At 59.8% G+C, this 26,513-nt stretch overlaps 1 protein-coding gene across 1 annotated transcript; it reads left to right on the top strand.

Annotated features, from left to right (window-relative positions):
* The first annotated feature begins 507 nt into the window (after positions 1 to 507).
* Positions 508 to 24,893, top strand: ASS1 (argininosuccinate synthase 1). Its single transcript, XM_068656951.1, has 15 exons — positions 508 to 655; positions 3,103 to 3,214; positions 3,573 to 3,641; positions 3,880 to 4,068; positions 6,480 to 6,536; positions 6,892 to 6,966; positions 9,598 to 9,668; positions 10,053 to 10,083; positions 13,558 to 13,648; positions 15,365 to 15,449; positions 16,050 to 16,114; positions 20,067 to 20,198; positions 22,652 to 22,808; positions 24,038 to 24,103; positions 24,602 to 24,893. Exons 1-15 carry the CDS (start codon positions 609 to 611, stop codon positions 24,654 to 24,656), a joined length of 1,302 nt encoding a protein of 433 aa, XP_068513052.1. The 5' UTR covers positions 508 to 608; the 3' UTR covers positions 24,657 to 24,893.
* Positions 24,894 to 26,513: the final 1,620 nt, after the last annotated feature.

Here is a 26,513-nt window from a genome sequence, read left to right as displayed (position 1 = left end):
CCATGGCACTGCTGGCTGGAGGAACTTGACCCCAAAGGTTTGGAGACAGCCGTATAGCGGGGTGAGGGTGCTCACGCTCATCTCATATTGAGATGCCCCCAAAAAAGGTGTTTCCTGCAGGTTATGGGTTTCCCATACCAAAGGGCCAGCTCTGACGTTGTTCTTGGCGTGCCTGCAAGGAAAACTCGGCTTTGCCCTGAGCGCAGCCCCTCTGCCCCCTCCCCTCCTGCCTGCTCCTGGCCCCCGGGCTCCGTGGGAGCTGCACCTCTCCATTTCCAGAGGTTTCCAAGAAATTCGTCCTGTCTCCACCACACTGCTTTCTGCTGCCATGGGGTCCTGGGGAGACCCCCCTGGTGCTGCATGGATGCTGAGGAGGAGCAGGGGGACAGCGGTGACAGCCCCTTGAGCTGCGCAGTGAGCCAGCACGGGGCAAATCCTGCGTCCTGTGGGGCTGGGGGTACCAGTTCTCCCCCCTCCTGCCCCGTTTTGCCCCGGGCAGGATGAGGGCAGGGCCTCGCCTGGGGATGGTGCCCACGGAGGGGACAGTCCTGCGGCAGCTCCGCCTGCCCACGGCTGGGCTATAAGGGAGGAGGAAGAGGAGGAGGAGGATGGACACGCAGCTGGGGCAGCCAGCCTCCCACGTCCTGCCGAGGGGGTGAGTGTGGGCTTGGCGTGGGGGGCGGAAGGGAAAAGGGACCCTTTGCTGGGTGGGACACGTCCCCTGCCCCTCGCTGTCCCCTCTTCACCCAGCCTCAGGTTCTTGCCACCGTGGTGCTGGACAAGAGCTCGCTGGTCCCCAAATTAACCAGGCAGGGGGGTCCCAGCCCCTTCCTATCACTAAAAGGGGTGCAGGCTGCTCCCAAACCCCTTCTAGCTCAGTCCCGGGGTGATCCCCACCACCCTGACAGCGTCCCCAGCTTGGCCACCCCCAGGGAGAGGAGCTGAGACCCCGGCGGGCAGCACCCCAATGCTCTCAAGCTCTGTTTGTGGGGTCAGGATGGGGATCCTGCGATGCCGAGGCTGATCCCAATGCCAGCAGCACGTCCCTGCAGCCTGCTTGTCCCAGCCACGACAGCACCAGGGCTGCTCTGCCCTCCTGCCTGGGGAAGGCAGTTCCTCTCCTTGCCAGAGACTCAAGCTTTTTATTCCAACCTCGCTGCCTTTTTATTTTTTCCTGGTTTTAAACAGACCATCTCAGTATTCCTGTGGGGCAGAGCAAACAGCCGCTCCGGTACAAAGCGTGCCCTAACTCACAAGGAAACGGCTGCAGCACAATGAGCAGGGCTGAGAAAGCCCCGAAATGCTCCACTTTGCCCAGCTCTGTTTGCTTTGATTTCCTATCCTGTATTTTTGAGGCTTTCCCTTCCTCGTGGGCACGGAGCCGTGTTTATGGGGCCGCAGCTGCGGGTGGCCCCATGCTCCAGGATGTGTCCCTGGGGGCGAGGCGAGGTGCCCGGGTCCCTGGGCGATGCCGAAGGCTGCAGAGGGGATGAGTTTTGGGGATGCAGGGGGTGGTTTGCCCAGACGCAGCGTTGTGCTTTGGCTGGCCCCTTTCGGGAAGGGTGATTTGCCTTTCCTGTAAATGCCCTGGTGAGGAAGGGAAAGGCAGAGCCGGGGTGTGCTGGGCACGGACCCAGCTCTGCCCACACCCAGCCACCCAGGGCTCGTGGAAACGCCGGTTGCACAAGGCTGGGTGGTGCCTGCACGGGCAGCCTGAGGGGCACAGGCAGGCTTCGGGAGCCAAATTAAATGGTTGTGGGGTGGTTATGGGGCTGTCAAACATCCCTGCTCCTCGGTGAGGCCAGATCCTGCACCGGGGAGCTGGGCTGGCTCCGAGCATTGCTCCGTTTGGTGCAATGGGGATGCGCCGTGGGGACGCGCAGCCCCCCAGGAGCGGTGTGCTGGGGGCAGCCAGGCACGGGGCGCTCCCCCCTTGTAAAAGCAGGATTGTGCTGACTTGGCAGGAGCACGAAAGCTGCTGGGGATGGGATCTGGCCGGTTCTGCCGTCTGCCTTCCCGGCCAAGGGTCAGCTGGCATCGCCTCCGCGGGGCCCCGCATTCACAGCCTGCCTCGGGGACAGCCCCGGCCCCTTCCCACGGCCAGCAGAGCCACTGGGGCCCCCAAAATCCCCCCCTGCACGACTCTGACCCCCCCCAAGCTGAGGGTGCTGAATCTTTTCCCATCTCCCGTTGCTGGCTGAAGTCCCCAATGTCCTCAGCCAAAAGGTGAGGGGCACCGAATCCCTGTGCAGAGCTTTCACCCTGGCAGCACAATTAGGACAAACTCCCAATAACGATTAATTAGACTTTGGACCGGGGCTGAGCTGGGCAGCCGGGGGTGCTGCTCACGTGCCCAGGATGTGCCGGGTCACCTCCGTCTCCTCCTTGCCTGAGCCAGGCCCCCCCAGGTCGTGGGGCTGCCACCGCAGCTCCTCGGAGCAAAGGGAGGCACGGGGCGGCCCCGGGGGTGCCTGCCTGCTGTGGGGTGCCCCGGGTGCTCAGCGGGTGCTGTGCCAGCCAGCACACGGTCAGGGTGCCCACCCGTTCCCAGGAGACACAGCCTGGGCTGTGGGCAGGGTGCTGCAGCTCCTTTTTCGCCCTCATCCTTTCTCCTTGCAGCCCCGGGGGGCTCCCGGTCCCCCCGTGCCATGGTGAGCCCCATCCTGTGCTGCCTGCAGCTCGCTTCCCCCAGGCTGAAACAAGGCTGAGCATCACTGGGAGCCCTTGTTTTATTCGGGGAGCTCATCCCAGCACGGGCTGCAGCACGAAGGGCTCCTCCTCTGTCCAAAGCAGCTGCTGGAACCTGCGTGTTTAACGCACGGGGAGCTCCTCTCCTCACCTCCTGGTTATTCATCCCCTGGGTGATGTTTGCGTTGGCTGGAATATCCCATCCCTCTGCTCCCAGCTGGACCGTGACAGCTCCAGGGCCAGTTCAGGGGACACTGGGGAGGGTTTCACCCCTGTGCCAAGCAAGATCAGCCTCCCCTTTGGGGCAGGATTTGGGAATATCGTCCCTCTGAGGACCTCTGAAGCAAACCAGAGGATGGACGGAGAGCCTCTGCTGGGCAGCACAACACAAACCCCTTTCCTCTTGCCTCGCAGCACCATGGCTCAGCCCAAGGGCACCGTCGTCCTCGCCTACAGCGGGGGCCTGGACACCTCCTGCATCCTGGTGTGGCTGAAGGAGCAGGGCTACGACGTGGTCGCCTACCTGGTGAGCCCCTGGGTGCCTGGGGCAGGGGGTGGGTGACAATGACAGCTCCCTGCGGGTGCACGGCGTGCTGGTGGCCCTGCTGCTGCTCTGCTGAGCTTCCCAGCCCCGTGGGGCACAGCCTGTCCCTGCTGCCTAATGACCCTTTGCTAACGAGGGCAGCACATGGGGGCAGAGCCAAGGGGTTGGCACAGGGTGGCACGGCCCCAAGTCACCTCCTTGACCGGGGGGGGACCCATCCTGGATGGCTCTGAGCCTGGCCAGTGCGGCTTCTGTGGTGCTGCAGGGGATGTTCCACGCAGCCTGGGCACGCGTTAAGTTTTGTGCAAGCTTTCAAACTAATTCTTTTCCCCTCCTTCAGGCCAACATTGGGCAGAAGGAAGACTTCGAAGCAGCCCGAAAGAAAGCGCTGGCGCTGGGGGCCAAGAAGGTAACAGCATCCCTCCAACCGGGGGCTCTGAGCCCCCCCTGCACCCCCTGATCAGTGCGGGCACGGTGCTAACACCGCAGCGAGCAGCCCCTTTCCCAGAGGGTTTGCAGCAAACCCTTTTAGCAGCACCTAGGACGGGAGGAAAAGGGACCCTTTGGGGGTGCCACCCGAAATCCCCGGAGGTTGCCGGATCCTCGCGGCTCTCCTCCCAAAATCCGGGCTCCCTCTGTCCCTGCAGGTTTACATCGAGGACGTGTGCAGGGAGTTCGTGGAGGAGTTCATCTGGCCGGCAGTGCAGGCCAATGCCGTGTACGAGGACCGCTACCTGCTGGGCACCGCGCTGGCACGGCCCTGCATCACCCGCGGGCTGGTGGAGGTCGCCCAGAAGGAGGGAGCCCAGCACGTCGCCCACGGGGCCACGGGCAAGGTGAGGGGAGTTGGGGGCTGTGGGGTGCTGGGGGCACCCAGATGTGGGTTCTATGGGGGTGCCGGGGGGGGGATTGCAGAGCTCAGCCCCGTTGCGACACTTCCTTCTGGGTTTTTCCTGCCCAATTTCGGTTCCCTCAGCCTGGCGGCGTGCAGGAAGGTTGGTGTTGCAAGCCAGGGTCCCCAGCAGGTCAGAAATCCCTATTTTTCAACACCGAACCCCTTTCAACAGCAGCTTTTAAAAACTGCCCTGGCCACGGGCTGGGCAAGAGAGGAGGCTGCAGGGGGGGGACCCAGCACCGCGCTGCGCGTTTGGGGGTGCCCCATGACGCTGGGTGGGGGGCACAGGACCCCCCTGTCCCCAGAGGGGTTGGGGCAATCCCTGAGCCCTCCCCGGCTGTCTCTAGCTGTCCCCGAGGCCGTGCCGGGTGGCAGGGAGGAGATTTTGCCACTAGAGGCAGCCAGAGACCGTGGGAAGGATGCTCAGGGCGCAGCGCCTGCTCTGGATTCGGGCAGCTCGCTGCTGGGCCCCTCCCGGATTCATTGGAGCAAAGGTGCCCCCCCCTCACCAGCCACCCCACCGCTTCCCATCCCTTGTCCTGAGGAGGGGGGGGACGCACAGGACCGTGTCACATTTCCCCAGGAACAGCCAGAGCAGGGGGACCCCCCCCCAGCACCTCCATCCCCTGCAGGGATGCTCAGGGTGGCACCGTCACCAGGTGCCACCCATGTGGCTGCTCTGCAGGGCCCTGGGGTGCTGTGCACTCACCCAGGGGGGGCTGGATCCCCCCCTCCTCCCCATCCTGCAGGGCCCTGACACGTATCCATCCCGTCCTGACCCACCCGTAGGGTCTTGGTGGAAAGGGGACCGGGACTGGGGGTCCCCAGTGATGCTGGAGAAGCCCTGCAAGGAGGGGGACACCAGACTGGGGACAGCCAAAGGGCACGATGCCCTGCAAGGAGGGGGTCATTAGATAAGGAACAGCCTGGATGCATGCCCACGTTGGCCAAAATAACTCTTGTTCCTGCCACGATGCTTCCCCTGCATCCTTCTCCTCTCCCCTCACCCTTGCCCAGCACCCTCCTCGTGAAAACGCCCGCTCGAGGCTGAACCCACCCCGATGCTGCCACGTCCCCTGCACCCCTGGGCATCACCAGCACCGAGCTCCCCGGGGGCTGCTCCCCGGGCTCTGCAGCCTCCCCGAGCCATTAGAGCCGCGGGCGCAGGCAGCACCGGGGGTAACTCGACCCGGCTGAGCCCGCAGCGCCTTAAAAGTGGGCCATCTGTGGTGTCCCCGCTGCCGGAGCAGATGGACTTGTTTGGGGCCTGTAAGGGAAATGAGTGCTTCGGTGGCTCCCCTCGCCTCTGTGTAATAGTCCTCGGGGATTCGGCAGCCCGGCCGTAAATGCATCCTTCGGGCCAGGGCCAAGAGGAGGGAGCGGGTCCTTGCGCCCCTTGGTGCTGGTGGAAATTGGTTTTGGTGAGCCCTATTCCCCTGGAAGGGCTCATCACCCCCAGGCTCGCCCCTTCCCACCATCCTGGCCTCATTAGCAGTGCCCCACCAGCCTGGGCTAATTAAGATAACGGGAGGTTTGGAGATAGTTAATTACGAGCTGCTGCAGCCTCCTGGCCACTGAGTTTTTCCCATCCTCATCTCCCCTCTAAGGCAGAAATACTCAGATGTGGGTTTTGTAGGCTCCCTGGAGCGTTTGGGTCGGGCCAGACCTTGGGGCTCAGCTCTCAGGGATCAGCCCGTGGGAACTCTGCTCCTGCTGGCACCGCTGCCCAGTGCCCAGATCTGCCTGCGGTGGTGTCAGAGAGGTTTTGTGCTGGAGGATAAATGCCCTGCTCAGCTCGGGGTGCTTCACGCTGGGAGATGCCTCCCGGAGAGGCTCATGCTGCGGGTTGGATGGAGCTGGCACCCCGAGGCGCGCACCCATCGCTCTGCTGCAGGCGTTTGGCTCCTGTTCCTGCTGCAGGAGCACCTCTGGGCTCTGTGGGGGCTGTTACTGCAGCACAGCAGCACCTTGCAGTGCGCCCGTGTGCCATCGCACCCTGTGTGCCATCACACCCTGTGTGCCATCACACCCTGTGTGCCACCGCACCCCTGCAGTCCCAGTGACCGGCAGCCTCCCTGGACAATGCCACAGCCAGGAGCTGCCCTTTTGTCACCTGTTTTTAATGTTCCCTTTTATTACCTGTTCCCACTGCTCCTGCAGTTTTTGTTTTTTTTTCCCAAATCCAAACCTGCAATCTTTCCTCCTGGCTCCAACCCCCATGCCCTGATCCTCTCCTGGGGGTGCTGGGCGGGCTGGAGCAGGATGGGGTCCTGTGCCCCACTGACACGACGTGCTGTGGGGCACCCACCTCCCCTCCCAGGCAACCCCTCAGCGTTTCCATTTGCGTTTCAGGGCAACGACCAGGTTCGTTTCGAGCTCACCTGCTACGCGCTGTGCCCTAGCATCAAGGTAAGGCAGCCCGGGGGATTTCCTTTTAACACCGATGCGCGCGGCCGTGCCTCTCCTTAACAAGCTGCCAGCTGCACCAAGCAACATTTTGGCACTTGAGGGGGCCGTAAAGATCCTCAATCGACCTATTTTTACCCCAAACACCACCAGGCCACTGAGCAAACAGCACCCGGGCAGCTGCAGGATGATGGATGCTCCCTGTTTCCCCCCTCGCACCCAGCACCTCGTTGGGGTCGGGGTTTGGGTTACGCTACCCTGGCGTGGGGAGATTCGGTTTCAGCTGGGGGGCTGCCCGGGGGAAGGAAAGGGGGACAGGAGAGGGGGCTGCAAGCCTGACACTGCTGCCTGCCACCAGGTCGTCGCGCCGTGGAGGCTGCCCGAGTTCTACCAGCGCTTCCCCGGGCGCCGCGAGCTGATGGACTATGCCCAGGTAGGACGCTCGCCTGGCACAGCTGCGGCACCGTGATGGGCTTTCCTAGGGCGGTTTTCTTTCTTCCCCCTCGCGTTTCCTCCTTCCTCCCTCCTTTCTCAAAAGCCCGTAATTACCTGCCTGCTAATTGTAACCCGTTTTCCAAGGAAACCCGGGTCCCAGCTCGGCGACTTGCATAACAGACAAAGCAAATCCGCTCGCCTTTGTTGTCTCTTCCTTTTTGAAGTACAAGTTGCAATAAAACATATTAGAAGTTTTGCATCAGGTTTTTACGTGCCCACCAGGGTACCTTTCTTTTTTCGCGACTTCATGGAAATGCTTGACAACTCGGCTCAATCAATCAAAAGGGAAAAAGGCAGCGCTGTGCAGAAACCAGAAAATTGCTTCGGGTTTTTAAATAGCTGCCGTCTAGGCTCGCCTGGCGGCGCGGGGACGGCGAGGTGCGGGGCCACGGCGCGGGGCGAGGAGCCCTCCGAGCACGTCGGGGCCGCCGGGAGCGGCGTGTTGAGGATTGTGTTTGCCATCTGTTGTTGTACGGCGGAGGGGCGAGTTTACGAGAGCTTTCCATATGTTGCCAAACAAATTGTCAAATAGGGGAGTTATTAAGAGCGCGGCGTTTTTATTATACGGGGAAAATGGAACATGTGTTTTGGGTTTGGGTTTTGTTGTGGGTTTCTTTTTCTTTTTTCTTTTTTTTTTTTTTTTTCATTTGAAAGGGGATGGGGAAAGGAAAGTGAAATGGGTTGGGGCCCTGCTCAAAGAGAAGAGGTTGGGGTTGAGGGCTTGCAGTACCTCGTGGCCTCTGATGCTCAGCATCTGAAAAAAAAAATAGAAAAAAAATAGAAAGGGGGGGCAGAGTTTTTTCTGTTTCACGTGCAGGAGGAGGAAGACCCGGCCAGATCCTTCCAGTGCCTGGCTGTGCTCACCTCGGTGCAGGAGGATGAAGGAGGTGGAGATCCTGGGTGCAACCCGGGTGTTCGCCCTTGGACAGGGCAGGGCGAGGCTGAAGGAGCTGGGCTTGTGCCCTGAAGCCCCTTCTCTCCTCGGTGGTGGCATGGTTTTGCCGAAGCCACCCAGGCTTGTTGGCTGCTTGTTCGTGGGTCCAGATGCTGAGGACCCCACTTGAAGTGCTCCCGTGGAAAATCAGGGTGTGAAGGGGATGGCCCCACGAGCACAGGCTGCCAGGAGGAGCAGCAGTGGGAAGGGGAGGGACTCGCTCAGGGCTGGTGGCTCGTGGTCCTTACGGTATTTGGGTCCCACAGAGGCAGCGGTGAGTCTTGGTGAGCTGGATGTGAATGATGGAAAGGGGAGAGCCTGTGATTACAGCCCCTCAGGATAAAAGGAGCTCAGCATTAATTAATGAAGGTGAAATGGCCTCTGCCAATAACCAGGAGGCCTTTGTGATGAGGACAAGGCTCCTGATGGCAGCGTGGCACCGTGCTCGTGCTTGCGCTGCGGTCGGTCCCCAAATGGGGCTGAGGTTTGTGCCCCCAGCCCTCGCTCTGCCCTCTGCATGCAGCCAGGGCACTGCTGGGGTAGGGTTTTTGTGGGGGTGAGAGGCATGTGCAGCTCTGCGTGGCCACAGGACAGGACGGGGAGAGGTGTTTTCCCACTCTCACCTGGAGAAACCAGCAGAGCAGCAGCAGTTGCGCCCGGCAAGCTGCTTTTCGCCTTCTCTGCAAGTCAGAGCTTGTGGCGTGGAGGCCATTTGAAGTGCAAATGCGCCCTGCCTGCCCTCCCGGGAGGCTCCGTGGGCAGCAGAGCGCCCTTCACCTGCACAGCCAAATCCCGGATCCTCAGCACCAAACCCTCCAACCCAGCCCCAAATTCCCAATCCCAACCTCAGAGCCGTGGCTCGCGTGCAGCAGGAGCGCGGTGCCGCCGGCGGGGCGACGTCTCCGAGGTCTCCGGCTGCTGCAGCTCGCTGCCGTCACCTCTCCGGCTAATTCCCCTGCGTGCTCACCTCGTCTTCACAGGCAATTTCCCCCATTGAAATGTCAGGGGATAATTGAGTGCGCCGCTGACCTTGTTAGGGAGCTGGGCTCGGTGCTGTGCGCTGCACTGGGGAGGCAGCTGGTGCGGGGCACCGCTGTGCCAGGGCGGTGTGAGCCTGGGGCGCGTGGGTTTGGGGATGTGTGCCAGGCTGTGTGTTGGCACGAGGCTGTGGGGACACGGGTGTTGTCCCCTCCCAGCAGAGGATTGGTGCTGTCGAAGGCTGGAGAGCATCCTGCGGTGCTGGAGATGTGTCCCCAGGTCACCTCCTGTCGCTGAGGAGCCCGGCCGGGGGAACAAGTTGGAGTGGATCTGGGGGAAAAAAAAAAAGCACAAATTGCTGACATCTCCATCACTTCGGTTAAAGGATGCCCTGGGGCTCCATCTCTGCTCGTGGCGGGGCTGGGGCAGCCGTTCCCCTCCTGGCAGCACGGTGTGGGGTTGGGGCACCATGTCCCCAACGTGCCCATCGAGGGGGGAGGTGACGGGGCGCAGGGTCAGAGGCACAGGAGCATTGCCACTGCCTGTGGGGTTGAGCCTTTGTGATTTTGGGGCTGAGCCCCCCAGGTCCTGTGCCGGTAGCAGAGGCTGGCTCGCCCCACAGGCAGCTCGCTGAATGTTTCTCCCTTCTCCCTGCAGAAGCACGGGATCCCGGTGCCTGTGACCCCCCAGACACCCTGGAGCATGGACGAGAACCTCATGCACATCAGGTGAGCAGTCGGGCAGCTACTGTGGGGCAAGGATCCGGAGCCTGGGGCCACCACGTCCCCCCCTGCGAGGCCAGGACAATCCTTCACACCTCCAGAGCAGAGAGCTTGAGTCCCCCTGAGCCACGATGAGCCGGACAAGGCTGACCCCAAAACCTCCCTTCCTATAGCTACAGAGCCACCCGTGTCCCACGTGGCAGCTCCTGGGCTCTCCAAACTCAGCACTCCTTGTAGGGTTGCTGCTAAGAGCTCCAAAGAGCCCTAAAACCTATTTACCCCCATCCTCATGGGGTGGTGGCAGTGTTTTGGGGTGGCCCCGCTGCGGGCAGGTCCCTGGGCGCTGGGTGCTGGCGCTGCAGTGATTTTTTCTCTCTTTTTCCTTTCCAGCTACGAAGCCGGGATCCTGGAGAACCCCAAGGTAATCGATCACGGGCGGGTGGCAGCTACAGGGCCGAGGGCGTCTCGTGTGTTTGCAGCCTAATTGGCAATTTCACGGCGGGCCCCGTGCGGCGGGGGAGGCCCTGCCACCCGCCCGGCCCCGCTGCCTCTCTCCCGGCACGTTAATTGCCGCCGGCGTCAGCGGGGACGGGACGGTTTCAGGGTGATGACAGCGGAGGGGAAAATGTCCCGGGATGGCAATAAGGGAGCAACGGGACACACGAGGTGCTGGCGGAGAGCGGGGCTGCCCCACACCTCGTACTGGGGTGGATGGAGGGGTCCGGGCTGCTCCCACACCGTGCCTGCAGCCTGCAGGGTCCCTTTTGCTTCCCCATCATCTCCATTTGGGGTAAAGCAATGGCTTGGAAGTGGCAGCCCTGATGTGGTCCCCATGGGGGTGCCTGCAGCCTGGTGGTCCTGCGGGGTCAGTGTTCTTGTGGCTGCGATGCTCGGTGGCCACTTGAGCTCTCCATCAGCACTAATTAGCGTGGGGAGAGGCCGGAGGAGCTGCAGGGGGACCCCTGGTGCGCAGCATGCTCCTGGCCAGGCAGACACACACCTAGAGCATGGGGATGCGAGGATGAGGAAGGTGAGGCTGACACCCTGCTCCCTCCTCCGTGCTCTCCAGAGGGGCACCTTCCCCCTTGCAGTGCCCCACTGGGAACCCCCATCCCCACGGGCACCCCATGGGTACCCCTCACCTCTCGCCCCGCACCTTGCCTTTCGGCCCCAAGGCAGCGCAGAAAATGGGGTCCCTTTAGGAGATGTTGGGCCATTCCCCCACACCCCGGGTCAGAGACAGGTCTCCCCCCGTACCAGAGCCAGGACAGGGCTGTGCCGAGCGTGGTGGCACCTCCAGCCCCTTCCCAGCCCAGGATGAGGGTGGCCGGGGTGCCAGGCGCGGCAGGGTCCCCTCCCAAAGCCCGGAGAGCTGCCAAAGGGAGGGATTTGAAAGCAGATGGTTGAGCTATTTTCTGCCTCTGTGAGGCCCGATTGAAGGGCAATGAGGCAGCTAATGCGGAGAAAGATAGAAATTTACTTGCTTTAACTTCATATGGCACTCTGAAAGAGTTCATTCAGTCCCGGGCACAACAATATCAGCCGGATGAATAAACCATTTGCGGCATCGATAGCTCTGCATCATGGTTTACTTCATGGACCATTTGCTTCCAATTTCTTCTCTTCTTGCCCCGTTTTTCTTGCTTCTTTCTTCCCCCCCTCCCTCTCTCTCTTTCCACACACTCTTCCTTTTTTCCCCCCCCCTCCCTTTTTTTTTTTTTTTTTTCCTCTCTCCCCTTTAAAGATGACATTGCAGGACGAGCCCCCCTGCGGGGCGGGATAAATAGGAGGCATTGATACACTGCAACAAACTATTTGTCATTTGAACTGTGCTTTTAGGAGAGAGAATAAAAAGAGGACAGACCCGCACCGTAATGATGGAATGCAAGCCAAATGTCACTTTTATTTCTATTTAGTTATTTTATCTAATAGGGGTTTTCATAGTTGGCTTAGAAAATTGGAAACTACCTGACTCTGACTTCCAATGTTTAGTAAAGAGTTTTTAATACTTTCCATTTCTCGCCCCCCCCGTCCTTCCTTTTGAACTCCCAAGTTTTTCATCATCTCCAGCGGGTTTCTCTGGTTAATAAGTATGATCAGGGCTAGGAGAGGCCAGCTGATGTAAAATTGAAATCCGCAGCCCGTGTAATTTGTGCGTGCGTGCGCGCGCTTGGGGGGCACGAGGGAGGTGCGCGCGTGTGCGTTGTGTAAAAAAGAGAGGAAGGGGCACCAAGGGGGCACGGCGGGAGGGCAGTGCCATGCGCCCCGGGATGCGCTCCTGGGACAGGAGGACGGGGTGCTGGGAACGGCCGGGCTCGGGGATTCGTTGGAGCCAAAAGTAAAGGGGAGTTTTCACCCCAAAACGCACTTCTCACGCCCTAAATTTTAGGTGAAAATTCTGCAGGGAAATTAATTTTCCACTCAAAATTTTGTATTTTTTTTTCAAGCAAGTCCTTTTGTACTTTATTTGTTGTTGGTGGTTTTTAACCTGTTTTCTACCTCATCCAGTTTTATTCTGGAGGGAGGAGATGTGAGCAGGAGAGGCTGCGCCCGGGGCTGGCCGCAGGCAGGACCCGGTGCCAGGGGCTCCAGCTCTCACCTGTTGGGGGAAAATACCAATTTATTACCATGTAAAACACGCAGAGAGGCTCCATTTGGAGAAACTCCACCCCCAGCTGCCTGAACGTGGGGTGTTTTGTGTGGCGGGGACGTAGCTGGATGGTCCCAGAGTGGGAAGCTGCTTGGGGTTTTGGGGATGGTTTTCATGCTCCGGCTCACCTGGCGTTAAACGGGGCAGCAGAAAGAGGCCTGGAGCCTCTCAAAGGGATGGGGATGCTCCGATGAGCCACCTGGAGCAAAGAAGAGCGAGCAGGTGGGTGTGGAGGTGGACGGGTTTCCTTTGGAAATGTTCCCTCGGAGTTTGACCAAATCCCGCAGGTTTTGGGGCTGGGTGAGGAGTTTGGGCTCGGTGTGGCTGTCACTGGCTGCCACAAGCTGGCTTTGGTGCCTCCTTTCTTTTCTCCCCTATTTCGGGTGTCTGGCTCTCTCCGTGCCTCAGTTTCCCTCTCTTCCCTTTCCCAGCACGGAGGCTGTGTGTGGGCACGGCTGGGGCCCCCTCCCTGGTGGCACAAGGGGACAAGAAGCGGTGCCACCACCACGAGTGACCGTGACAGCCTGGTGCCCACCTGGCTGGGGCAGCAGCCACGAGGGATGTTTTAGCTTTGCTAAATTGCAAAGCATTTGCTTTCCGGGACGGAAAGCTTTTTATTATTATTATTATCATTATTATTACTTTTTCCTCCTTCATCTGGAACGTGCTTCAATTCCCCGCCGTCACCCCCGCGGCCCGGCTCTGGCGGAGATAAGATGCTCCTTCGGCGACAAATCTTGGGGGAAAATATCCATAAAGGTTGATGCGCTCTGAAATGGGTTTTTGCTTTGTTCCTCCATCTTCCCCCCGTGTGTATTAACCTCAAGGACACCGTGAAAGAGCCCATGCGACGAGAGCACCTGCTGGGGTCAGGCCTCCTCATTCGTTTTTTCGGTCAGTGCGGCGGGGCCGCAGCCCGGCTTATTCCGCGCTGACCGAAAAAAAGTCGCACTTTTCCCTGCCTGACTTGCTTCTCCGCAGCTATTCCACCTCCAGCTGTGGGGGCGTCGAAGAAAAAGATGAGATCAAGTTGAGGGGAAAAATTGTCTGATTTCTCCGGCCCCTTTGTTCCCGGGGCCCCCGCCGGCTCCGGCGCTGCTTTGTGCCGGCGCTCGCCGCGGCCCCCTCGCTTCGGGATGGGGACGGGGGGCGGTGGGCGAAGCGTGCCGAGGTCCGGGGACGTTGGTGACATTGGCTGTGCCAACGGCACCCACTTTCCCTTGTCTTCCCCCCCCCCCCTTGCAGAATCCGGCCCCCCCCGGCCTCTACACGAAGACCTGCGACCCGGCCACCTCTCCTGACACGCCAGATGTGCTGGAGATCGAGTTTGAGAAGGGTAAGAGCTTCCCCCCAGCCTGCCCTTGGTGATTTTTCCTCTTTTAGGGCCGGATCCTGCTCCCTGGTGAGCCCGGAGCATCCCTCGGGTGGAGGTGGGACGAGCCCCGACTCGGGGCACGGCAACTTGGGGCAGCGCTTGGAGCGCGTTGGGGTTTGGCACGGGGGGGCCTGGGCACGTCCCTTGTGGCTCCTTGTCCCATGGGGCTCCAACGGGGGGCACTGGGACAGAGAAATGCCTCCATGGGCATCCCGGAGCAGTGGGTGCAGGTGGCCCTGGGGACACACAGGTGGCCCTGGCCAGCGTCGCAGCAGGATGTGCGCCAACCATGGGGTTGCCATCATGGGAGGGGTCACCCCTTCCCATCCCTGGAGCCTGGCAAAGGGGACACAGGACCCCCACCCCCGCCACCCATGGGTGTCCCCGTGCCACCCCCTTTCTCCGAGGTGCCACCTCCTCCTCCCCGCATCCCCCAGGGCTGGTGGGAGCCCGGCTCCGGCTTCCCCATCCTCCTCCCCGCCAGGCTCAGCCCCCCCCCTCCCCTTTCCCTCCCGGCTCCCCATTCAGCCCCTAGTTAATTTATTTGAAGTTTTAATCTAATTATTAACTATTTTAAAGGCTAAGCAGCTTTCGCCAACAACAGCCCCGACAATGTCAGCTCTCCGCCGCGCGGACCCCGGCCAATGCCCCGGCGAAGGCCGAGAATAGAAAGAGCCGGGGCGAGGGGGAGGGCGCCGAGGGGGGGGGGGGGCCGGGCGAGAAGCGGCTTAAGGTTCATTATTGCCGCAACTTACATTTAATAGCAATTTACAACCGAGTTTATAAACCCTTGGAGAAGAGGAGGGGGGGGGCGTCGAGGCCGGGGGAAGCTGACAGAGCCCGTCAGCAGCCCCGGCTCTCGCGGGCGCCCCGTGATAAAGGCTGGGAAGGGAGGCATTGAGCGCGGATTGGCAACCGCCAGCGCGCCCCATGGTAATGAGGAGGGCAGATGGAGGGGAGATTAAGCCTCCAACTCCGCGCCGCTTTTCTTTGTGGGCCCCGCAGCCCCCTTGTCAGCTTCCTAATACATTTATTGCTCATTTCACACTGCTCGAGAAAATGCCTCTTTTTTTTTTTATTCTATTCAGCCTCTCCCCCCCCCACCACCGCCACCGCCACCACCCTCTCCCCAGCCCCGGCTTTCCTCCATCCCACCCAGGGCCTTTAAATTTTATTTTTTTTTAAAAAAAAAAGGTGCAATAATGAATTCCCAGGGAGCGTCCCGCCACGGGGTGCGTGTGCGTGCGTGTGCGTGCGTGTGCCCCCCCCCGGCGGCGGGTGGCTCGTTTGTCAGCCCCCCGCCAGGGGCTGGTGGGCCAGAAGGTGCTGCGCCCTAAGACAATCGCCGAGCGTGAAATTCAATTAGTTAAGGGCCTGGTTGCAATTTCACAGGCCCTAAAAGAGAAGAGAAGGGAAAGAGAGGGGTGGAGGTGGGCAGGGGGGTAGGGGGTGGGGGGGGACATTTTTATGGCCTTTTTTTATTTATTTATTTCGCTTTTTCTCCCGAGGTGGGTGCCCCCCTCCCCTCGCTCCCCCCCTCTGGGCAGCAGCTTGGATACGCCTTTTTAAGAAGTTATTTAGGGTTCATATCTGTCACGTCTCCTTAGCGCATGCAGGGTGATGCCGGGGGGGGGATCCCACCATCGCCAGCCTCATCCTGCCCACCTCCCTCCGCAGGTGTCCCCGTGAAGGTCACCAACATCGGGGACGGGGCCGTTCGCCGCTCGGCCCTGGAGCTCTTCATGTACCTGAACGACATCGCGTGAGTGCCCCCCGGCCCCCCATCGCCTCCCCCAGGGGTCCCCGGTTTGGGGTGGAAACGGGCGGGCACGTCCCCGGTGGTGACGGGGCTGTCCCCGCTGTGCCACGCTGGTGCCGAGGCTGGGAGCACGGGGGGATTTAGGGTTTTGATCCCCATGCATGCCCTGAAGGGTCGAGGACCACCCTGACCCGTGCCAGGAGCCAGGGCAGCGCTCCTGGAGCACCCAGTGCCACCCAGTGCCACCCAGTGCCACCCAGTGCCAGGCGCCCTCCTCTGTGCCTCCACCTTTACACTCCCCGGAGATGAATGGGCCTGAGCTTTGCCACGTAGTTCTCCTTTTAAATGTTAATTAAGTGGTTTTTCAATGATTTTGGCCATCACGAGCGCAGCTGCAGCATCGCCAGTCCCCAGTGCCCATCCCCTTGCCCGGTTTATTTTCCGCTGGCCCCATTGCCACGGGGCTCTGCCCATGGCAAACATGGATAGGGGAGGGGGGCAGAGCAAAAAGGAGGCAAAAAGGAAAAAAAAAATCACAATTTGCCTTTCACCTCTCCGACCTGGGGGTCCCTACCAACGCCACCGGGCCCTTCTCCTCCGCAGGGGCAAGCACGGCGTGGGGCGCATCGACATCGTGGAGAACCGCTTCGTGGGGATGAAGTCCAGAGGTGAGTGGTCACTGACCCCCAAGTGCCATCCCAGACATAAAAGTAGCCAAAAAAAGGGGAAAACGCTGGTGGGACGTCACGGATGCTCAGCATCGCTGGGGTGCTCGGGTGCCGGCCTCACTGGCAGCCCTCATCTGCTCCATTTCCTTCAGGATTTGGAGGTTATGAGGATTTCTTACTGTTTTTTTATGAAGGCAGCTGTCCCCTGGCTGCCAGTGCCACGGTTTGTGCCAGCCCTGGGGTCCCGGTGCCACCAGAGACCCCAAGGCTGGGGGTGGCACCTGGCCCAGGGGGAAAACCGCCCCGCTTGGGGCTTGGTGGGTGAGCGCATGGGAGGGTGCTGCTACGGGGCTGTGTGACACAGGGACAAAGTGTGGGAGGCAAACACAAGTCACCAAGATTTTTGGAAGCCGATCCCTTGATTTATTTTTGCCTTCTCGGGGCTGTGGCTGAGCATCGATCACCCCTGGGGATCAGCTCCATCAGAAACCTCCGGAGGCAGCGAGGTGCCCCTGGTAGAGCGGAGTAACGAGACAGCTCATCACCATTTCCCCCTTCTTGTCCCTGCTCTTTTGTTTTAAATCTCATTAATACCTAATTAGAGGCTCCCTTTCTTTAAACTTGCCCTCTGTGGCAGGGCACGAGCAAATATTTTGATAAGGCTCGGTGGCGGCGCTCAGCCCCTGCTGCGGGGCACCGGGCACCTTGCCGGAGCATCAACCACGGAAGGTGAGAAACCAAACCCCAAATCGCTCGGTGAGAGTTTGGAGAATTGAATTAAAACCGAAAGAAAGGAGAAAAAAAAAAAAAGCCAACAAGAAAAAACACAAAACCAACCCCCAAACCGCACGCCCCAGCTTGCACATTTGCATGCAGGATGCTGAGTAATTTGTCAAATTCTCCTCTTTTTTTTTTTTTTTTTAAGAGCCGCTGACATGCTCTAGTGACCCTTGCAGCATTTAATAATTTCTCCAAACCCCATTTATCTGTCACGTTTGTCTCCTGCGTGACATTGCCGAGCGCTCGCTGCCGTGTTGGCGTGCCGGCACAGGAGGGCTCTGCGGCAGCGCTGCCTGCTGGGCGAGGACCGGGTTTCTGGGGACATCAAGGGGGGGATGAGACTTCGCCCTGGGCTTTCCTCCCTCTCTTTGAGTAGGATCCTGCCCCCAATTTGCTCCTCTTGTGTCCCACGATCACCAGGATGCTCAGCGAGAGGGGAGCCCCTGTGGGGATGGGGCTGGAGCAGGGGGGTGCTGCTGGAACCTGCCTCCCCGGGGGTTTTGGGGTGCAGGGGGTGGCCAGGAGCCACTTCTGGTAGCATTTCGGACCCCTGATGGTGTTAGCACCAAGAGGGACAGGGCCTGGGCTCACGGGTGACAATCCCATAACATCCCATGGGACGCGGTGACCCTGCTGGTGGCACCAGCTCGGGGCTCTGCGGGGTCACCAGGACCCCATTAGCCCAAGGATCTGCGCTCACCAAGGGAAACTGAGGCACGGGCACGGTGCTGGGGCTGCCCGTGGCCACGGGGACAGCTGAGGTCCCCACGAGCCCTGCCGGGCCACCTTCCCTCCTCGCCGTCACCTCCTGAACCCGCATGGTTTGGGAAGGGGAAATTCATTTGCATTGATTTTTACTAAGCTCCTAATTGAAATTCGTTCAGGACTAATGGGCGAGGGGCGCGCCGGGCTTGCCCGTGCCAGCCCCTTAAGCCCTGTTAACTGGATTTCGAGGTGTTTGTTTTACTGGGAGGACAGGGGCTGATGGGGCAGGGCGGCGAGTGCCAACCTTCCCTGCCCCTTGCGCCCGTTCCCGTCCTCGTTACCAAATTATCTTCTTAACTCCGGAGGGGGGCTAATTAAGTGGAGTAAATGAAATCAGTGGGGAGGAGGCAGGAAGGAGGGGAGGGCCGGTGCCAAAAGAGCCCAGCTCTGTTCAGCTGGGGCTTCTCCTCTCTTTTCTTATTCTTTTTTTTTTTCTCTCCTCCCCATCCATGCGCCCAGCGAGGCCACGAGGCACGGCACCGACGCAGGAGGCCAGCAGCAAACCCTGCTTAAACCCACACCCTCCTCTCATAATCCTGCACCCACTTTGCAAATATTTGCCCTGGGGGGGGAGAAATTTGGGTGGCCTCACCCTCCCCTACACCTTGTCCCATCCCACGAGCATCGGCACCGGGCTGCCACCCGCGCTCGGTGCAGCGAAGGCTCTGGAGCTTACAAACTGGCAAATTTTAAGCAGCAGCAGCTGCCTGCGGGGCTGCCCCCCCCCCCCTCCAAAACCCCCCCTTCCCCAGCGGTAATTGCGGGGTGATTGCAGCTCCGGCAGCCTGCGTGGCTGACACCTCTGTCTTTTTCCTGTAAACACGGGGAGATGAAAATAGACACTTGGAGACGCTGCGAGTGTCACTCCCGAGGTGTCTCCGGGAGCTCGGCTGTCACCTCCCCTCCCGGCACAGCGGGCCCTGTGCTGCTGTCACCGCTCCCATGGGGCGAGCTGGGGGGGTGGAGAGGGGCAGGAGGCAAAACTGAACCTTTGGTCAGCCCAAATTAGCCTTAAGGGGAAGGAGAGGGGGTGTCAGTCGTGTCTGCAGGGGGCTTGGTCACGCAGCCAGGGTTTGGAGCCCCCATGCAGGGCTGTCCCCGTGGGGAGGGGTCCTTGGGGAGCCCCCAGGATGTGGCTGGGGAATTGCTGCGTGGTCCAACAGGAGGGAATTGGCCCCTGTGGGGTCGGTCAGGTCCCATCCCGTGCCTGGAGGATGCTGAGTTTTTAGGAGCCTGGTGGGGATGAGGTTTGGTGAATGCAGCTTGGGGGTTTGAGCCCCCCGAAACAGGAGCTGTGCCCGCTGTGGTGTGAGGGTGGGCACCGTCCTGCCTGGGGGTCCTGGGGCTGCTGGCTGTGCTGAGGAAAGGCAGGGGGCTCTTCTCCTCCAGCCCTTTCACTAAAGGGCCGGGGGATTTTGGTGTTTGAGCTGTGTGCTCCGTGGCAGGTCCCAGCACCACGAAGCTCGCTGAGGCTGCCCAACAGCAGCTCTTGGCAACGATTTGGAGGCAGCGTTCCTCTAACTTCCCTCATCGCTGAGCTCAGAATTTTTTATTTTTCAGGGACGCAGCCTTGTCCCTGTGCACGCCAGCAAAACCTGCAGGTGCCCTTTGCCATTCCCAGGGCCATGCAACCGGGCACCCAGTGTGGGTGCCCAGTTGGAGAGGGGACGGTGCCCACACGCAGGGCACAGGGACGTGACCCTGCAACCACCCCGAGCAAGGGCAGGCGCTGTCTGCAAAAACCCCTTGTGGTCTCCATCATATTTAAACAAGATTTAAACCCTTTCCACGTCACACAAACCCCTGAGTGGCCGGAACAAAGGCAGCAGCTCTCCCTCCGTGCCTTACCCGTGCCTTTTGCCCCCGACCCCACAATAATTCCCCCGCCCTCCAACCGAGCACCTTCCCCACAACCAGGGGCGGGTGGGAAGGGGCTGAGGGGGGTGTCACCAGCCCCGGCCGAGGTTCTGCTCTCTTGGCCCTCATTTTTTTGTGGCAGCAGCACGGGGCTGGCTTGGCAGCCGAGGGGAGAGGAGGGTATTTCAGGCCCTCCGCTCCCCGCGCCTTGTGCCCCGCGTCGTTCGCTTAATTACAGGTTTTCAGCAGCAGACCGTTGGGCACGGATCGGTGGGGGGATCGGTTCCCAAACCCTGTCATTTAGCCTCGTCAGAGTGCCTCTTCAAAGAGGGGAATCTAGAAATTTTCTCCGCAAGGTGCGGAGTGGACTGTCTCGGCCCCAGCATGAATATAATGACAGATGCATTTTACAGCAAGCTGGGACTGAATGCGCTCGACCACAGCTCCTTCTGTCAGCCAAGTCATTATTTTTTGTCATTTGCTGACAGTTTTGGTCTCATTCGTTTCTCTCTCTTTTTCTGCTTTTCCCCCTGCCTGGAAAAATGGCTAGGTATCTATGAGACCCCAGCGGGGACGATCCTATACCACGCGCATTTAGATATCGAGGCCTTCACCATGGACCGGGAGGTGCGGAGAATCAAACAGGGGCTCTCCCTGAAATTCTCCGAGCTGGTGTACAACGGTACGTAAAGGCCCCGCAGCGTGCCCCACGGGGTGACAAAATTCAGGTGTGGCTGTCAAAGGTAGACCTGGGGAAAAAAAAAAAGAGGGGTTTGCTCATGTCCAAAGGATGCTTTGGGTGCCCCGTCCATGGAAGGGTTCGGGGACAGGCTGGATGGGGCTTTGGGCACGTGGTCCTGTGGGATATGTCCCTGCCCACGGCAGGGGGATTCATCCTGGTGGTCTTTTAAGGTCCCTTCCAACCCAAATGGGTCTGGGGTTCTGTGATTTAGTGAGATCCACAGCATCCTGTCCCCACACCCTGCTTGCTGTTGGGGTAAAAGGGCTCCACGGCTGCTGGCAGGAGGTGATGCCACCTTCCATGAGGGATCCCTGGTGGGGGATGCTCCTGGTGTCCCCCCGAGCCTGGTGCCATCATCCCTGTCCCAGGCAGCACACCCGGCTGTAGCACCAAGCCTCCTGCCCCTCATCCCCACGCTGCTCACTCATCGCCAAACCTTCCCCAAACCTTCCCCCATCCTTTTCCCCCAGCACCCTGGCACCAGGGCAGTGGGCTCAGGGCAGTGGCAGCCCCCTCCTGACCAAAACCCACCCCAAAACCCCTTCCCCAGGCTGTGCTGTGCGCACCCACACAGTGGCACTGCTCAGTGCGGCAGGGCTGGGGGGTGATGGGGACACTAAGGGACAAGGGGACACCGGCTGGGACCCACGGACAGGGACAGAAATCTCACACTTCTCCCTCCTCCTGGGGTGCACATGGAGGCTTTGATGTGGGGCTGCTCAACCACGTGCGTGGGCTGAGTTTCCCTCGGTTGCTGTTTAATATCAGTGCCTGTTAAAGGCTGATCCCATTTGATTTTGGGGCCGCAGCAGCGCCTGGCTTTGTGCCGCCGGTGACTTCCCACTGTGCTGCAAGGTCCCTCCCGGCCCCAGGTGGCCAGGTTCCCAAGCTGGCCATGCTGCGAGACCTCATTTTGGACACCAGCCCCTGATTTCGGGAGGATTGGGGTTTACCTTCCCCACTGATCCCATTGTGGAGGGCAGGGTCAGTCCCACAGGTACCAAAACGTCTTTGTCTGCCTGCACAACGTGGTTTTGGGATGGTCGGGGCAGGACGGGGCTGACAAAGCAGGGAAGGTGTTAGGACGGATCAGTGCACGGGGGGAATTTGTGGGCGGTGGGGGGCGAGGAGGGAGGGGGATTCCCCACACCTGGAGCTGCTGGAGCCAGCATTTAAGTAGCTGGTTATTATTTTAACATGTCTTGGATTTATTTATCTTAGTTTTTTAATTTTTTTTATTTCCCTGCTGCGGGGATGCAGCAGCCCTATGTCAGCCCTGGTGTTAGAAGGGTTTTATTTGGAGTGTGTTACCCAGAAGAGGGGTTTATTCCCTCGGCCAGTGGAGCTGTCCGTGTGCAAGGAAGGGGGCCCTGCACCTTTGGCTGTGCTGGAGGGGTTCAGGGCACCGGGAATGGTTTTACTGGTGAGAAGTGGGATGCTCACCCCAGCGCCCAGCATGTCCAGGCCCACGTGGCACCGGTTCCACCCCCAGCCCTGAGCCGTGCACCCACCTCCCGTCACCTTATCCAGGCAGAGGCAGGGCAAAGGATGGCAAATACTGCAAAACCTCCTCGTGGGGAGGCCGGCACGGGGAGCCAACAAAAGCCTGGGTTTGTTTCTTTAATGGGCTCAGCCCCAGTCCCAGCTGGGAAAGGAAAGGTGAGAGGGCACCGGTGTGCAGGCAGGGAGATGGGAGAGATAACGCAGGGGATGGCCGGGGGGGCGCTGAATGGGCTCTTTCTCTCTCCCCCTCTATCTCCCTCTCCATCTCCCAGGTTTTATTCCGGGTCTGGAGGGCTCCTGGCTAATTACCCCTCTTAATGACAGGAGGGTGCCCAGGAGGAGCAGCAGGGCCACGGCCCCTCCGTGGTGCGCTCCCGGTGGCTTCAACTCGTGGCCGTGCCACCGCCTGCCCTGCTGGCTTTTTGGGGGATGTGACACTGTGTGTGCGTCACCCCAGTGCCCAGATTGGGATGCTGGGGGGGGGGGGGGCGGGAAGGGGGCTGATTGCTGTGCTTGGGGTTAGGTGGAGAACAGGACGGCGGCTAGCTCCCTATGGGCACCCATGTGGTTTGCCCGTGTCCCCCAAACCCCGTGCTCCAAGGAGGGCTCAGCGATGGGAGGGGAAAATCAAACTGCCCTGAAAGTGGTGGTGGGGGGAAGCACCCCATGGGGGGGCAGTGATGGAGCAGGACGATACCCGGACACCGCATCCCGCTGGGGATTGCCCATCCCAGCACCTCATTCCCCTCTTCCAGAACCCCATCCTTTCCCTTAAACACCCCCCTAAGGGCTTCCTAGCGGGACCCAGCCTGGTGGGGGGACACCCTCCACGTCCCTAGGGAGCCCCCCAACCTCCCCACCCCTCCCCTGAGGCTGTCTCGTGCCCGCAGGTTTCTGGCACAGCCCCGAGGGCGAGTTCCTGCGGCACTGCATCGCGCGCTCGCAGCAGGCGGTGGCGGGCACCGTGCGCCTCTCCGTCTTCAAGGGCCACGTCTCCATCCTGGGCAGGGCGTCCCCGTGCTCCCTGTACAACGAGGAGCTGGTGAGGTGAGTGGGGACGGGGTCTGCGGGGGTCCCATCCCATCCCATCCCATCCCATCCCATCCCATCCCATCCCATCCCATCCCATCCCATCCCATCCCTCACCTCTCCACCAGCCCACCCGTGACATCCCGTGGTTTCCTCCCAGCCAAGCACGAGCCGTGTTTTGGAGTCAATATTATTTATATATATTTTTTTCCTCTGGCTTTTCCCTTTTCTTCGCGTTGTTTTCTCTCTCTCTTGCTCGCTCCCCCCCTCCCCGGCCCTCCCTCAGCCCCTTTCAATCTCTCTAAACACTTTATAAGCCATAAATACACCCGAATGAGTTTAGATCAGTCGGAGTAAATGTCAAATTATCTTCTCTCTTTCTCTTCTCTGGCTTTTTTTCCCCCTTTCCCTCCCCCTCAAAATCAACAGCTCCTAATAATCCATCCCAACCCTTCATTATGCTTCGCACTCTCACTTGGAGAGATTAAATGAATAAAGTAAAAAAAAAAAAAAAAAAAAAAGAGGGAAGAAAAAAAAAAAGAGGAGGATGGAGGGGGGTGGGACTGAGGGAAAAGAGAGGAGAGAAAAGCAGGGGCACTTATTCTCCCTGCGTCTCCAACCATTTTCCTTTTCTTTTTGATTTCTACATCGCTGGTTTGAAAGCCTTTGAGTGACGGCGTCACAGGAACCCGAGAGAAAGCTGTGAGAGGCAGAGCTGTGTGGAAATGCCTCTGCACAGTAGGTAGAAAGTAACGTAATTATAGAGCAGGTCAGAACCACTCGAATGAGCAAAAATAAAAGCACAGAGGTTTTTCTGTAGCCCGTCAGGGGAGGTAAAATCATTGTAAACTCTTTCTTTTTTTTTTTTTTCTTTTTTTTTCTCCCCCCTCTCCTTTAAGGTTTGCAGTTTCTGGGAAGGCAGACGGGGTTTGGGGGGCAGTGGGAAGCCATCGGGGCTGGGATTTTTGGGGAAGGAAAGGGATGTGTTGGGGCTGCGCTGCCCTGCCCAGAGCGGGACGGCCACGGGGATGTCCCCGAGGTTGGTGGATGGCTGGGGACACGGTGGTGGCAGGCGTCACCCCGGAGGGACATTTGGGGCTGCAGCAGGGATCCAGGGCACCCAGCGAACGTGCCCGTGGTGCCGTGCCCTGGTTGCTCGTGGTTGTGCAGCTCCAGCCTCCCTGCGGTCCCCGTGCACAGCCCAAATCCCCGTCCCCACAGGGGTGACACCGCTTTTCTCTCCGCAGCATGAACGTGCAAGGGGACTACGAGCCCGCCGACGCCACCGGCTTCATCAACATCAACTCGCTGAGGTCGGTGTGGGGGGCTCCTCCCGGTGTCCCCCCCTCCGTCCCCCCCAGGACTCAGCCCTGCCCCGAGCCCCCACCGACCGCCGGGATGCTGACAGCCTCCCCGAGCCCCAGCCCTGCCTAATTACAGCCTTCCCGAGCACCCGGCCTCGTTATTTTACTTACTTCTCAGACCCCACGGTACCTCCCCCCCCCCCCCAGCTAAATGCTGTAAAACATGCTGCATTTACATAATGGGCTCTTAATTTTTCCATTGCCTGTTAACCGCTTTGTTCTCCCCGATCCGCGATGTCCCCCCCCACCCCTCCAAGATAAATTAATTACATTATCTCATGGGAAAGTAAAAAAAAAAAAAAATAATTAAACTGTACGGGCCTTAACAAATGCCTGCTCTTCACGCCCCCCTCATTCTGCTTAAATTAATTGAAAGGAAATGTGTGTTATTACTGTTAATTTACAATTAATTTTTTTTTTTTTTTTTTTTTTTAATCTGGTTTCCAGGCTAAAGGAATATCATCGTCTTCAGAGCAAGGTCACCGCGAAGCAGGCTGAATAGCAATCAGTCGCGTGTGGGCCTCCCGCTCCCCTTTCCAATTTCTCCAAGAGCCACCGCTAATTGTGGTGGTAATTTGTAATTGTAACTCGTCTCCCGGAGTCAGCACCGAGGTGATGGCTTTGTTACGGGGCCCCTGAGTGAAACGCAATCATGGAAAAGGTGGCCGGCTGGAGGAGAAGTGGGGAAGGAAATAAAACCAGCCACGCGCTGGGGCTGCTCCTCCAGCGCCCGGCTTTATTCCTGCCTCGTTTGTTTGCTCGTCCTCCACGCCTCGATGGGGGCTTTGTGGGGTTTGTAGTGGGTTAAGTGCTGCCGAAGGACACCAGGGGCTCGGCACCAGCGGGACCCCTCTGTGGGAGCAGAGGTGTCCCCGGTGCCCGGTGGTGATGGGGACGTCCCCGTCCCCGTGCGCTTTGCGGTTCCCAGGGTTTGCTCGTGGCGCTTTTGTCTTTGGGGATGAGGCTCGGGGTTGTCTGAAAAGGGAAAAAAACCCTCTGGAGAGTTCAGCTGCGGGGGGCGCAGCCTGGTGGGGACCCCGTGCGCACAGGTGCCAAGAGGCAAAAAAAAAAAACAATTCCTCCCTGTGCAAGCACCCGGGATGTGCCGAGGATGGGAATGGACCTGGTTTAGGATGTGCCCACGGGTCGGTGTCTCCAGCCAGGACAACACCATCCCATGGCAGAGCTGCCCCCCCAAAGGGGACAGGGCTTTTTGCAGCCCCAGGAGGACAGCCAGGCCCGGTGGTGGCCGCGTGGGGACGTCCAGGCGTGCCCTGCCCGCCCCGCTGCCGAGCCGGCGAGCGTGACAAGCTCTGACATCACCGCTGGGAAAATAACATGTTATTTTCCCAGCTTGGATGTTACTTTCCCTGCTATTACTGGCAGCTACCATCTTGGGAGGAGAAAGCAGCGGAGGGCTGTCAGGAGAGGGGGAGAAATGGTTTTCTGGGCTGCTGGAGCCTGTCCGACCCCTGTGGGGTGCGGAGTGGTGGCGGGGGGGGGGGATGCTGCATCCCCACTGCTTTCTGCTGGCGGAGCTGAGGTCCCGGGGCTGTGAGCTCCCCTGGGTGCTCCTTGGGCAGCAGGTCCCCGGTGGCAGGGGAGGGAGGGAAAGGCAGGTACAGCAGAGCTCGGTGCTGCTGGAAAGCCAGGTCAAGGCGGGTACAAGCCTTTTGGGGGTGAAAGCAGGGGGATAGAAGAGAGCCAGCAAGCGCCTGCCCTTCCCGCCGGGTGCTGCCACCAGGTTGCTCCGAGCCCAACACCGTGTTTAATTTCTGCACCGCTTAAATCACCGTTAGCTCTCCAAATTCCCATGTTTTTATGGTTTCTCTTTGTAGTTTCCCAGCATCTCCCCTCCCCAGCAGGGCTGAGCAGCCTCGGGCTCCTGCAGGGCCACCCGGCAGCAGGAAAAAGCAAGGGGGGGGAGCAGCAGGATGCACCCAAACCACCTGGGAGCTCCCCAGCAGAAGCTTTAGGGGGATGATATTTTGGACACCCCAACTTTACCCTCTGCTCCTGCCCTCCTGCAAGGGTGCCAGCCGCCAGGGGCTGCGCCCCGCGGTGCCGTGCCGTGGGGCTGCTCCAAAACCCTGCCAGGCTCCAGGGAAGGGCTCGTCTGGGGTCAGCGCAATCGATATCTCATCTGCAGGCTCTCCTAGCGGAAGTGATGGTATATTGGAACATGGTAATGGCTCTTGTCTAGTGGAAAAGGCTAATCTTCCCCAGCTGTACAGGATCTCCGCAGGTGTCCTCGGCTCTCCCGGCTGCCACCAGCCCCGCAGCAAGCCAAGGAGCAGGCACAGCTCTTTAAAGCCGCAGCAGTCCAATTTAGGGCCGGTCACGGCCAGGGGCAGCTGCC

Source organism: Anas acuta, chromosome 20 (assembly GCF_963932015.1).
Source record: "Anas acuta chromosome 20, bAnaAcu1.1, whole genome shotgun sequence".
NCBI lineage: Eukaryota > Metazoa > Chordata > Aves > Anseriformes > Anatidae > Anas > Anas acuta.
This window is presented reverse-complemented; position numbering and strand designations above follow the sequence as displayed.

What these genes read in the sequence shown, in the direction of transcription:
- ASS1 (XM_068656951.1), top strand. Translation starts at nt 609, where the DNA reads ATGGACACGCAGCTGGGGCAGCCAGCCTCCCACGTCCTGCCGAGGGG. An exon ending in TACAACGAGGAGCTGGTGAG is followed by an intron (nt 22,809 to 24,037) that starts GTGAGTGGGGAC and finishes TTCTCTCCGCAG; the next exon opens with CATGAACGTGCAAGGGGACT. An exon ending in ATCAACATCAACTCGCTGAG is followed by an intron (nt 24,104 to 24,601) that starts GTCGGTGTGGGG and finishes TCTGGTTTCCAG; the next exon opens with GCTAAAGGAATATCATCGTC.